This window comes from Euleptes europaea, chromosome 1, assembly GCF_029931775.1.
Source record: "Euleptes europaea isolate rEulEur1 chromosome 1, rEulEur1.hap1, whole genome shotgun sequence".
Classification (NCBI taxonomy): domain Eukaryota; kingdom Metazoa; phylum Chordata; class Lepidosauria; order Squamata; family Sphaerodactylidae; genus Euleptes; species Euleptes europaea.
Window position 1 is genome coordinate 87,002,487 of NC_079312.1, and position 13,393 is coordinate 87,015,879.

The window sequence follows — 13,393 nt, forward strand, 5'->3', positions numbered from 1 at the left end:
AAGTTTTCCATGCATGGCCCAAGACCATCTTGCTGCATCTCTTACTACTGCTTTATTACTTATGCTGATTTGAAGATGTTGTATCCTACTTGCCTTCATGTCTGCAAGTGTATATAAGGAAGCTAGAATTGTTATTTTATTACACCTGCTTATTTTTTGTCTTATGCTTCAGCCCAAACCTCTTCTTTAATCTTTTCATTAAAGCCTGTTGCTTTTATTGGTGTGATCTACTGCATGTGTAATAGTCCAAACCCAGTATTGGTCAAACTATCAGAAGGATATTTGTTCCAGGGTCCCAGGTTTGGAGACAGAGGAATTAGATCATCCTTGCAAAGATGTGGTGGGTTGAAAACCCCCATCTTTGACAGCATTCCCTCAAATCTCAGCCTGAAGTCACCAATTACCATAACTTTCCACAGAAATCCACTACTTTGCAGCTCTGACTTTATACCATAACACCACAGATTGCAACAGCACAATCTGGCAGGGAGGAAATCAGAAGTGAAAAGGGGGGGTACTCTCATATGAAGCCGATCTTATTAATCAGGGATTCTAGAAGCATCCCCCACACTCACACATGGACGTGCAAACCACAGTGTAATATATCAGTTGGTGTCTGGCTGCAGAATAGTTCAAAACATCTGTTCATGTGTTTTAATTTCCTAACTGATTCAAATCACAAAACCTAGGTTGCATGTAATAAAGGATATTGGGAATGAACTGCAGGTTTTTTTGTACTGGAGGATGTCATGATTGTTAGAAAACTCAAGGGAGGACAAGAGTAAAGACGTACGATTTCCCACTTTAATGCAAGCCCAGATGATTTAAGCTTTCATGCAAATACCTTATAGTTGTTTCAAATGCCATGACCTTCAGAATTTAGCATAAGCCCTTAAATTTTGCACTTCAGGGCCAGGTTTTCAAACATCTGAACTTATATTGCATAGATTACATAAGAAGGCATTTCGTATACAGAAGGTGTCATGGAAAGTAGAAAGGCATTTCAAATCTTCCCTTATTCCATATTAAAGACAGCAGCATTTCCAAACACATCTGAACAGATATTTAAACACAACTAGAATATAAACTAAAAAGTCAGTTTCACAGTCATAATTCACTTCCCAAAGTACATACAGCCTTCCAGCACCAATGATCAATGGCTGCTCACCATCTTTCCAGAAACTTCCTCCTCTTCAGAGGATGAATCTTCATCTTCACTACTACTCTCTGCTTTAGCTGCAGAGCTGTTATTCACAGGAAGGTCAGCTGCAACACAGAAAAGGGGAGGTAAAATAAACAGAAGTTTCTAGAACTTCATTGCCTCCAGTCAGAGGGGACACTAAAATAGAATTAAAACACTTCACTCTCCTCAGGGGCACAATCTGACAGAATCCTAGCAAGCATTTCATAAAGCTTCATGCATTTCATGCAGCAACCCTCCTGCCCTCACTAGCTACCCACTCCAATGGCAAGATGTTTCCTTGTGTGTATTATTGTTTTCATCATCATCTAAGGGGCCAGACATAAAAAGAACAGTATAATAAAAAGCTTAAAAGGAAAGCCATATAGGGCACCAAAGGGGTTAATCTGGCTCCTCCAATGGTTGCAGTGATTTCAACCACACCAGCACTTCCCCCGAGTAATGTACAAGTCTGGCTTTAAAACGTGCCTCTTGCCAGCTGCTGGACAGGGCCTAAGTCATGTGTTCAGATACCTTCTAGAAGGATAGAGTTAGAAAATGTCTGTAGCAGAAGAAAAAGGGGGTATCTTGGGCAAGAGTTATAGAAGAAGGTATGAGCTTTTGTGAGGCACAGATCACTTCTTCAGATACAGCTAGAATGTGATTTCCTCTATCCTTAAGTAGAGAAGTGTGAATTAGACACACAATGGCAATGTAAATGTCAAAAGCAAGTAAATGACATTAGCAGGCATGATTGGATTAGGTGTGATATGCAGTGGTAGCAGGCATGGAGAAATTAGTACTGGTAATGAGACAGGAATCCCAGATCTCTATTCAATCCAGGAGAATGCATTGTCTTGAGCTTCATTATAAATTATAGAAGTATAGTGATGCCTGTCCCTCCTTATAACTTCTTGTCCCCCCTATTTCTACCTAACCCTTCCCACCGTCTTTGATTTTTACCACCCTGGCACTTGTGAAAACTGCAACCAGCAGTTACACTATTTAGGAGCGGCAAATTTAGTTTCTGTGGCAACAGCAACACCCCTGCTCTTCCTGCACATTTCTCAATGTGGGCAACAGCTGCTCACTGGCATTTCCCCTCTTACTTTGGAATGCTTCAGCCCGCTTTTTAGGCAGTGCTGGCTCTTACTTTTTACGGGGCTTTCCACGTCCTCCTCTTCTGAGGTCTCAGAGCTGCTCTTGGGGTCAGGGATTCTGACCTTTGCTGGAATGTCTGTCTTGATATCATCTCCCTTTCGTTTCTGGCCTTGGAAGGGAGCTCTGTTAGAGAAATATTAAAATTTGGAAAATACTTTAAAAGGGAATATCATTCAATGACAAATGCACTTCAGAAACACCTTTCCTTGCTATGGACAAATAAGAACATGGCTAACAGGCCTGGTTTGTCTAATGAAAAATCTGGTACTTGGGCTCTCATTGAGAAGATGTTGCATTCAAGACAGACTTCAAAATTAACTGAATGGAAAGTGATGAGAATAAGGCAATAGACCGGCTATGTGAAACTAAGGGCAAAAACGCACGGTCGCTTTAGCCTCCTTTATTCCCTGTTTCTAGCCAGGATTCAGCCGGGATGGCCGAATGTGCGTTCAATCCTGGCTAAATCCTGGCTGATCAGGGAATAAAGGAGGCTAGAGCGACCATGCGTTTTCGCCCTAAGAATGCAGAATTAACCACACAGTAGTTTTCGATCTATCTGCAGGGCTGTTTTAAACCTGGGGCATCTCCAGATTTGCAATTTTAATCCTCTGTCAAATATAAAAGAAAATTTTAGCCTTAATATCATTTATCCAAGAAGAAGAAAAGACACATGGGCTTGACAAGATTCGTCCCACATAGAGGAGGGAGAAGAGAAGAAGATCATAGTCACATTTCCCTCACATACAAGGGCATTCCCTTACCGATAGTTCTGGGGGCCAACTGGACAGGAATGGGAAATAAAACTTATTTCAATAGTCATCCCATGTCAACAGGAAAGGTTTTGTCCTTCACTAGGAATTTTTGTAGGAATGCCTGCTTTACACTTTGACAACTATTCACGAAGATCAAGACTGGTAAGTCTTAGCTGCACAGTGACAGGAGCACAGGAAACAGCAAATCTGCTTTGGAGAAAGCTCCCTCACTGGATACTTCAAAACATGTGTGATTCAAGACCCATCCTGGTACCTTAAAGCTAGATGGGATAAGCAACAAAAAAGATACAAAGGGGGGGGGGAAGTACTCAAAGCATGCAGCCTTTAGTCACAGAACTAACACTCTGTCTTACTTAAGCATGGGGCTGTACAGATGGAAACAAATGTTCTGCCTGTAGACTGCTTCACTCTCACTCAGATATAGCAAAGAAAGAGACACAGAGGTCACAAGTCACCGGACTGAAAAGGAATGAGCATGTTAAAGCCACGCACGTATTCATCTAGCTGTCTGGTTTTCATTTGAAGAAAGGAACCGAGTGTCTTGTAGCATATATCATTTGTCATCTGAAACCTCAAACTACATTTGTTGGACCAGATATGCAAGTCTTTAGGAATATAAAAGCAGGATGAAAGCTACATTAATTGCATGCCCCAAGCAGACGGCCCAATATTGCAAATATAAATAATTTTACTAATGGGAACAGCACGCTAATGATGCATGAAATTAGAGATGAAAAGCAAATTCATTTTTTCTGTTAAAAAAAATATGTTCCATTTCTAAAGATTCATTGCTTCATAAAATTAGCAACAATGAACGAATGCCTTTGCCAATACAATATTAAACAAGCTTGGCAGTTTCAAAGGGGTAATTCATGTTTTTCAGGTGACTATCTCTAGGAATTATTGAAGAAAGTATCAAGATAGCTAGCCGTTTTAGTCTGTCATTAACAGAAAAGAGCAAGAGTCTAGTAGCACCTTAAAGACTAACAACATTTTTGGAAGGGTATAACCTCCCTGCCAGAAATTTTGTTAGTCTTTAAGGTGCTACTGGACTCTTGTTTTTTTCCTACTACTTAAGAAAGTATGTTTTATTGATTTGTAAAGGGGAGAATAAATCCACAAATCAAGTAAAAAGCCCAAATTTTGAATTAACCCAACTGGCTGTGCAAGTAAAACCAAAGTTAACATTTTTATTTATATGCCTCCTCTCCTGTGGTAGAAGGGGTATCTGATAAGGAAAAAATAATGTAAATTATGTGGGGAGGGGCTGTGGCTCAGTGGGAGAGCATCTGTTTGGCATGCAGAAGGTCCCAAGTTGTCTCCAGCTAAAAAGATCAGATGGTAGGTGAAGTAAAAGACCTCAGCCTGAGATCCTGGACAGCCACTGTGAGTCTAAGTAGACAATACTGACAGTGTTAGACCAAGGGTCTGATTCAACATAAGGCAGCTAGATATGTTCATATATATTCCCCAGTGACCTCCATGGAAGAAAGTCAAATTCTGTCAAAATAGATGAGTGGTCAACCATGTCCACAGAATATCATATACAGCTCTTTGGGCATGCTAAAATCAGTGTGTCAAGAGTTGCCGGTACTGTTGGCTCTTAAATGTAAATAATGTAAGGGAAGTATGTTTTATATTAAAATTTTACAAGTATTATTCCTATAAAAATTATTCACATAGAAAGCTTTGAGTTTGTCCAGCTGTATAATTTAAACTGTACTTGACTTTTGGTTTTTTCCCCTAATCAAATATTTTGTGCATGTTCCACAATCCTCCCCAAATCAACATTCAGCAGACTATGGGAGCAACTCCCAAATAAGTTTACTCATGAATAAGTTCTATGTTTCTCAATGGGGCTTACTTCCAGGAAAGTGTCCTTAGGACTGCATCCTTCAGTAACCAGAATCAAAGACTGAGCTTTCCCATACAGAACCAGGAGACCTAGAAGATTCCTGTTCTATGGACAGCAGGAATCTGCCCGCAAGTAAGAGCCATTTTACTATTCTACTATTTTGCTCAGGCAAGGAGATATCCCAGGTTCAATCATCTTATCTGAGGATTCACGCTGCTTTCAAAGATCGCTGCAGTTTTCAAACTGATGCAAGTACCTACCTTTATGATTCAGTGACCTTATGGGTTTTTAATAAAAAGATAAAGAAAAAAAGGCACTAGAAAATATGCTGACTCTGGAACTAGGCCTCTTGTTGAGAACACTTTATCCAGGCTTGACTGGTATGTTTGCCCTGTGGTAATATTTCCATATGGGAAAGTACATAAATAATAACAATAAAAATGTGGCTTTTGGACAGCGCTAGAGATGAACTCTTTCAATATGTTTTCTTTCAAAAAAAAAATACTTACTTCTTCCATTGAATGAAGATATCCTCAAGAGGGACTGAGGGCGATGGGAAGTTTTTCTGTACAAGAAGAAGCAAAATTAGTTTTTGCTTTAATTTAAATTGGGAATGCAAAAGAAGTCCATAACTCCAGGGTCAAGCCATTGTCATGTTGGGATTGCTCTGGAGTCAACAGTTTGGGCACCGTTTTCCAGGCGAAAGTTAACAAGAAACCAGACCGAGTTCTTGGTGACATGAAGACAGCTTCTAAAGCTGCAAGCCCCATTGCATGCCTTACAGAAGTCACACTGACAGTGCATTCCTAAAGAGAGGTAAAGGTCCCCTGTGCAAGCACCGGGTCATTCCTGACCCATGGGATGACGTCACATCCCGATGTTTTCTAGGCAGACCTAGAAGGAAGGAAGGCTCAGTCGACCTTGAGCCGGTTACTCCAATCTAGGTCCATTGAAATGAATGGAGTAACTCTCCTTCGGAATGCACTGTGAATTCAACAGAACTCATGCTAAAATAAACTTGCTTAGGTACTGAATTCTGGTAGCTTGAAGTCCTAAACGTACTTAGGGATGGGGTTTCAACACAATGGAAGACATGACTCAAGCTTTTTTGGAACACAATTAATGTAGGCTGCACTCAGCATGGTGTAGTGGTTAAGAACAGCTGACCAGGTTTGATTCCCCACTCCTCCACATGAAGCCTGCTGGGTGACCTTGGGCCAGTCACAGTTCTCTCAGAACTCTCTCAACTTCATCTACCTCACAAGGTGCCAGTTGTGTGGGTGGGGAAGGGAATGCCATTGTAAGCTGCTTTGAGACTCCTTGTGTGTGTTAAGTGCTGTTAAGTGGCTTTCGACTCATGGCGACCCTATGAATCAACGTCCTCCAAAACATCCTACCCTTAACAGCCTTGCTCAGATCTTGCAAACATAGGACTGTGGTATCCTTTACGGAGTCAATCCATCTCTTGTTGGGTCTTCCTCTTTTCCTGCTGCCTTCAACTTTTCCTAGCATGATTGTCTCTTTACAGTAGAAAAAAGCGTGGAATAAAAACCAACTCTTCTTTTTCTGCAATAAAACTGAAAGAGATTGCTTCCACACAGATGTTCTCTTTCTCCTTGGCACCCCAAAGGACAGCATTTGCTTGTTTATTGAGAATCCACACAATGTCATCCCATAATCATAATGCATTTTTGATGCCCTGTCCACACTGGTGCCATTTTCCTTGCCTCATCTCCCTGCAGCCATTACTTGCCTCAACAACACCAGAGAGCTTTCTTAAAAGCTGGCAACTGCTAGATTGCTATAGCAAAATAACATTGTGACACTCTATTGCAATAAACTGTTAGCACCTCTGAATTTCTAGTTTCCACTTTTAAAAAAGTGAACAGAGATACATGAAGAACATCTGTGCAAGAAAAAGGCCTAGTTTCGTTTCTTTTTTAGTGAAAGTTGGAAATTCAGAAGAACTAGATCATGGCAATACCTTTATCACTGTATAATGTTACTGCACTAAATCAATCAACTACTTTTTAAAAAAGTCCTCATACACATGCATGGAGGATCATTTGATAATCTGCACATGTGAAACAGCCTCAAAGTTCGGACACCACAGAGAGTTTCTATGCTAATGCTAAAAGCCTCCAAGCGAAAATGGGGGAGTTAAGACTGTTTGGTTTTAAGGGAAAACACAGATATAGTGACCATTACAGAAACCTGGTAGAAGAGAGAGAACCAGTGGGATACAGTCATTCCTGGATACAAACTCTATAGAAATGACAGGGAAGGGCGTATTGAGGGGGAGGGGTCGTGTGCATATCAAGGAGGGCTGTCTAATAAACTAGAAACCATAAAAAGGACAGATTCGTCCACAGAATCCTTGTGGGTAACAATACCTGGCCCCAAAGGTAATTTAGTGCTGGGGATGCACTATCGAACCCCTGACCAAAAGGCTCAGGGTGATCTAGAGATGGAGAATGAAATCAGGCAAGCGGGCAAAGCTGATGAAGTAGTAATACCGTATATACCCGTGTATAAGCCGACCTGCGTATAAGCCGAGGTGCCTAATTTCTCCCCCAAAATTAGGCACCCGCGTATAAGCCGAGGGTCGGCTTATAACCCCTCCCCCCCCCGCAGGCTTACCTCAATCCAGGTGCGCAGGCCGGCGCCGGCCGGCAGGGTTCTCGCTGTGCCCGGCAGGGGCGGCGACGGGGCCTCCAGAGGCCTCTGGAGGCCCTTCCAGGCCGGCGCCGGCTGGCAGCAGCCTCGCTGCGCCCGGCAGGGGCGGCGACGGGGCCTCCAGAGGCTTCTGGAGGCCCTTCCAGGGCGCTCCTGGCCGGGGGAAGCCACGCGGGCACGGCAGCAATGGGGGCGGAGGCGGCGGCGGTAAGTTCCCCCCTCCCTCCCCCCTCCCCTACCGTATTGACCCGCGTATAAGCCGAGGCCGGCTTTTTCAGTCCTTTTTTTGGGCTGAAAAACTCGGCTTATACGCGAGTATATACGGTAATGGGAGACTTTAGCTACCCTGATATTGACTGGATAAATGCACGCTCCTGTCAAGCCAAAGAGATAAAATTTCTAGACATCCTCAATGACTGTGCCCCCGAACAGTTGGTCATGGACCCAACCAGAGGGGAGGCGATCCTGGACTTAATACTCTGTGGTGCTGCCAGCGACTTAGTGCAAAATGTGGCTGTGGTTGAGCCAATTGGCAATAGTGATACCAATGGCATCAAATTTAATTTATATGTATGTGGGAAAGTGCCTGTGAAATCTCACACAATTATATTTGACTTTAAAAAAGGAAACCTCTCTAAAATGAGGAACCTGGAAAAAAGAAAGTTGAAAGGAACAGCTAGGAGGGTTAAATCTCTGGAAAAGACTTGGAGGTTACTCAAGTCCTCACTAGTAGAGGCTCAGCTACATTATACTACCTTTCCTGACCAGCAGTATACAAAGTCCAAGAGGTTACCGCCATGGTTAACAGGTATGGTTCAATGAAGGCAGCTATTAGAGAGAAAAAAGGCTTCCTCCAGAAACTGGAAGGCTTTCCCAAGCGAGGCAAGCAAAAGCAAACACAAACTTGCACAAAGGAAATGCAAGCAAACAATTAGAGATGCAAAAAACGATTTTCAGGGACATATCGCTAAACACATCAAGACCAAAAATAAGAAATTCTTTAAGTACATTAGGAGCAGGAAACTAGCTAGGGAAGCAGTGGGACCACTGGATGACAATGGGACTAAAGGAGCACTAAAGGAGGATAAAGTGATTGCTGAGTAACTAAATGAATTCTTCTCATCTGTCTTCACTACTGAAGATATACAGCAGATATCTTTTCCTGAACAGATGTTTTGGGGAGGGATGAATGGAGAGCTGAGGCAAATAGTGGCAACAAGACAAGAAGTTCCAGAACATATAGACAAACTGCAAACTAGATATGCATCATGACTAGTATTCATTTTGACTAGTAGCCATGGATAGCCCTATCCTCCATGAACATGTCCACTCCCCTCTTAAAGCCTTTCAAGTTGGCGGCCATCACCACATCCTGGGGCAGGGAGTTCCACAATTTAACTATGTGTTGTGTGAAGAAATACTTCCTTTTGTGTGTTGTGAATCTCTCACCCTCCAGCTTCAGCAGATGATCCCGCATTCTAGCATTATGAGAGAGAAAAATTCTCCGTCTACTCTCTCCAAACCATGCATAATTTTATAGACCTCTATCATGCATCCCCTTAAATGCCTTCTTTCCAAGCTAAACAGCCCAAAGCGTTTCAATCGTCCTCATAGGTCAGTTGCTCTAGTCCCCTGATCATTTTGGTTGTTCTTTTCTGCACCTTTTCAAGCTCTGCAATATCCTTTTCCAGGTGTGGTGACCAGAACTGCACACAGTATTCCAAGTGTGGTCTCTCCATAGATTTTTACAAGGCAGTATGATAGCAGCAGTTTTATTCTCTATTCCTTGTCTAATTATGGCCAGCATGCAATTTGCTTTTTTCACAGCAGCCACACACAAGATTGATATCTTCAACGGGCTATCTACTACCACCCCAAGATCCCTTTCTTGGTCTGTCACTGCCAGCACAGATCCCATCAATGTATACATGAAGTTGGGATTTTTTGCCCCAATATGCATCACTTGACGCTTGTTCACATTAAATCACATTTGCCATTTTAATGCCCAGTCCTCCAGTTTGGAGAGATCCTTTTGGAGCTCTTCACAGTCCGATTTTGTTTTAACCACCCTAAATAATTTGGTGTCATCTGCAAACTTGGTCACCTCCCTGTTCACCCCCAGTTCCAAGTCATTGATGAACACAGTTCCCTGAGGGACCCCACTGCTCACATATCTCCATTGTGAGAATTGACCATTTATTCCTACTCTCTGCTTCCTATTTTTCAGCCAACTCCCAATCCTTAAGAGGACTTGTCCTCCTATCCCATGACTATGAAGTTTACTTAGTCTTTGGTGGGAGACTTTGTCAAAAGCCTTTTGGAAATCCAAATACACAATGTCCACAGGCTCATTCCTGTCCACGTGCTTACTGACTCTTTCAAAAAACTCTAAAAGGACAGGACCTACCTTTGCAGAAACCATGTTGGCTTGACAATTCTATCTTTAATAATGCTTTCCATCAATTTACCTGGAACAGATATTAAGTTAAGTGGCCTGTAATTTCCTGGGTCCCCCATGGAACCTTTTTTATAAATGGATGTTACATTGGCCATTCTCCAGTCCTCTGGTACAGAGGCTAATCTACATATCATCGCTAGAAGTTCAGCAATTTCCCATTTGAGTTTTTGAAGAACTCTAAGATGAATACCATCTGGTCCCGGTGAGTTGTTATTCTCTACAGAGACACGAAGCCTCTGAACATTTAGCAAATCTGATCCCGCAAACTTGTCTAGTTACATCCAAAGCCACCACAACTAGGGGCTATATCTTGTGGCAGTGAAGTGTGTATGTTTATTATATATCACATGAAAAAGGGCTTCCTTGAGTCTGCCCTGAATCTAGTGCCTATCAACTTCACTGGATGATTACATGTTATGAGTGCATCCACATGTGAATTAGTCCTGCTTTTACAAAGTCAAAATGACAAAGTCCACTTAAACATTCTGTCTAATAAATATTCTTCTGAAAACAATAAACCCACTCGCACATCTAGCACTATGGCACCCAGATAACAAGCTCAAGGGAACCAACACAAGCTATGCCAAACAAGCACGAGGATCTTATCAGTAACAGGAAGAAAAGAGACTTGCGGCACAAGGTTTTCATAGGCTAGAGCCCACCAGCAGAAAAAGTTCCTGAAGGAAAATGCTCTGAACATTACAAGGGTGCTTGGGCTACAGTTATTCTTACATCTGATGAAATGAGTACTACAGAGTTCATTAGGCTTTAGGGATCTGCAAGCCACACTTTTATTTCACTATAAAATACTATCACCGTTATTCTTCTGGAATTTGTATCAGATGAGTGCATACCAAGTCAAGACTCCTCCAAATCCCAAATACGCTAGCACCACTAGTGAACTACATTCATCAGTGGAAAAGCAAAGATCAACCAATCACACACAAGACGACTTTACTCTTGATTATCTACAATACCCAACACGTTCTGGTTCTGAGATGACAATTATGGTTTTGAATCCCACATCCATCCATAGAAATACATAGAGAAGATGAGGGAGGGGAAGCCACATCACCATTAATAGCCAACTTAACTGCAAGTGAAAGGTAATTTAATTTGGCTTTATAGGGGGATATTTCTCAAGTGCCATGTAACTGCATGATTGTTTATGCTATATCTAGGCAACAGCTTATCCCCAAACTGATTTCTCACTGTAGTGCTAACCTGGAAAGGGGGAGGGGGGCAAAGAGTGCCCCTAAAGGAAGGCATTCCAATCAACATACTTTTTTGGAGATATACTGCTAGAGGTAGTTTGAACCAGCGTGATGTAGTGGTTAAGCATGGGGGACTATAAGCTGGAGAACAGGGTTTGATTCTCCACCTGCACATGAAGCCTGCTGGGTGACCTTGGTCCAGTCACAGTTCTCTCAGAATTTCTCAGCCCACGCAGAGGCAGGCAATAGCAAACCACCTCTAAACGTCTCTTACCTTGAAAACTCTACAATAACGCCTAAATCAGCTGTGACTTGACGGCATTTTCCACTACTATATAGACAGTAACTATAGAGCCAGCGTGGTGTAGTGGTTAAGAGTGGTGGTTTGGAGCGGTGGACTCTGATCTGGAGAACCGGGTTTGATTCCCCACTCCTCCACATGAGCGACAGAGGCTAATCGGGTGAACTGGATTTGTTTCCCCACTCCTACACATGAAACCAGCTGGGTGACCTTGGGCTAGTCACACTCTCTCAGCCCCACCTACCTCACAGGGTCTCCATTGTGAGGAGGGGAAGGTGATTGTAAGCTGGTTTGATTCTTCCTTAAGTGGTAGAGAAAGTCAGCATATAAAAACCAACTCTCTTTCTTCTTCTTATAGATCTATTGGCCGTAACTCTACACCTATAGAACTGTTTTGGCCATAACCCACAGTCAACTTCCTATTGGGACTAACAGCAATGTATGAAAACTGCCAACGTTCCCACATGGTTTGTGGGTACCAGACACAAATCAGCATGTTTGGAAAAGCCACCTGTACAGACGCTTCATTAGACACCCCTCCAAGTAAGAGAGAACATGTCAAAGTTTGTCCAGTGTCTCATATTTTCTGCATTTCAGAAACCGTCAGCTCTACAGGACTACTGAACACGACCCTGCTAGCACTGACACTTCACTTGTTCAAAGTACTGCACGTACTAATTCTTACAACAATCTTAGAAAAGGGCAATAGTCCAGTCGCACCTTAAAGACTAACAAAAATATTTTCTGGTAGGGTATGAGCTTTCGTGAGCCACAGTTCACTTCTTCAGATCTGAAGAAGTGAGCTGTGGCTCACGAAAGCTCATACCCTACCAGAAAATATTTTTGTTAGCCTTTAAGGTGCGACTGGACTCTTTAGTCTTTAAGGTGTTACTTGTTAGTCTTTAAAGTGCTACTTGTTAGTCTTTAAGGTGCTACTTGTTAAGGTGCTACTTGTTAGTCTTTAAGGTGCTACTTGTTAGTCTTTAAGGTGCTACTGGACTCTTTCCCTTTTCTACTACTGCAGACAGACCAACACGGCTACCCACTGTGAATTACAACAATCTTGTAAAGGAGGCCAGCACGGTCATCCCAACGGCACAGATAGCCCCACAGGAAAAGCTAGACACCAGCTTCCTCATCTCTCACAGAGAGCTACCGTGCACTTGTTGGCCTCAACCACGTGGGAAATTACCGGCCTGCCTTAGCCTCGACCCATTCCCACCCACGTGGGAGAGGTAGCCGTTACCTGACCGCTCTGTCGCAGCAGCTCCTTTGCCGCTTTCTGGTAGCCAACCTGGACCAAATGCTGGTGCACAAGCGCCAGTAACTCCTCCTGCTCGCTACCTGCCGCTGCCATGCTGCTCTTCGCACGGTTTTAGCTAGCGCATACTACGCTGCCGGCAGGCCGAGGGTCAGCGACGGGTAGGCACGGAGCCACATGCTCCTAACCCCCTGCCCCTGTACCCTTTGACCGCGCATACCTCACTTCCGGTTCTCGCCTCTCGCCTCCCCCGGCTTCTGGGAAATGTAGTCTTATCGCAACCCCTCCCCTCCCGCCCTTGTGTTTGCTGCTCGCCGTCGGCCAGCCTGCTGTAGCTCTAGGACGGGTGCTTCGAAAGAAGGCCTTGGACGTGCAAAGCGACGGTCGCAGGTCTAGGCGTCGGTGACGCGGCATGGTTTGCCTCGTTGGCTTGGTTTGGCTCGAAACCGTTTTGCAAACACGCTTAAAAAAATATTGCCGCCCGGACTCACGTTTTACCAAATAAGGTTGCGGC

At 43.3% G+C, this 13,393-nt stretch overlaps 1 protein-coding gene across 1 annotated transcript in view; it reads right to left on the reverse strand.

Annotated features, from left to right (window-relative positions):
- TCOF1 (treacle ribosome biogenesis factor 1) overlaps positions 1–12,979 on the reverse strand; it is a 52,501-nt gene extending 39,522 nt beyond the window's left edge. The window contains 4 exon segments of the mRNA XM_056847628.1: positions 1,169–1,266; positions 2,334–2,464; positions 5,479–5,534; positions 12,865–12,979. Coding sequence (XP_056703606.1) covers positions 1,169–1,266; positions 2,334–2,464; positions 5,479–5,534; positions 12,865–12,975 — 396 coding nt within the window. The 5' untranslated portion in view covers positions 12,976–12,979.
- Positions 12,980–13,393: the final 414 nt, after the last annotated feature.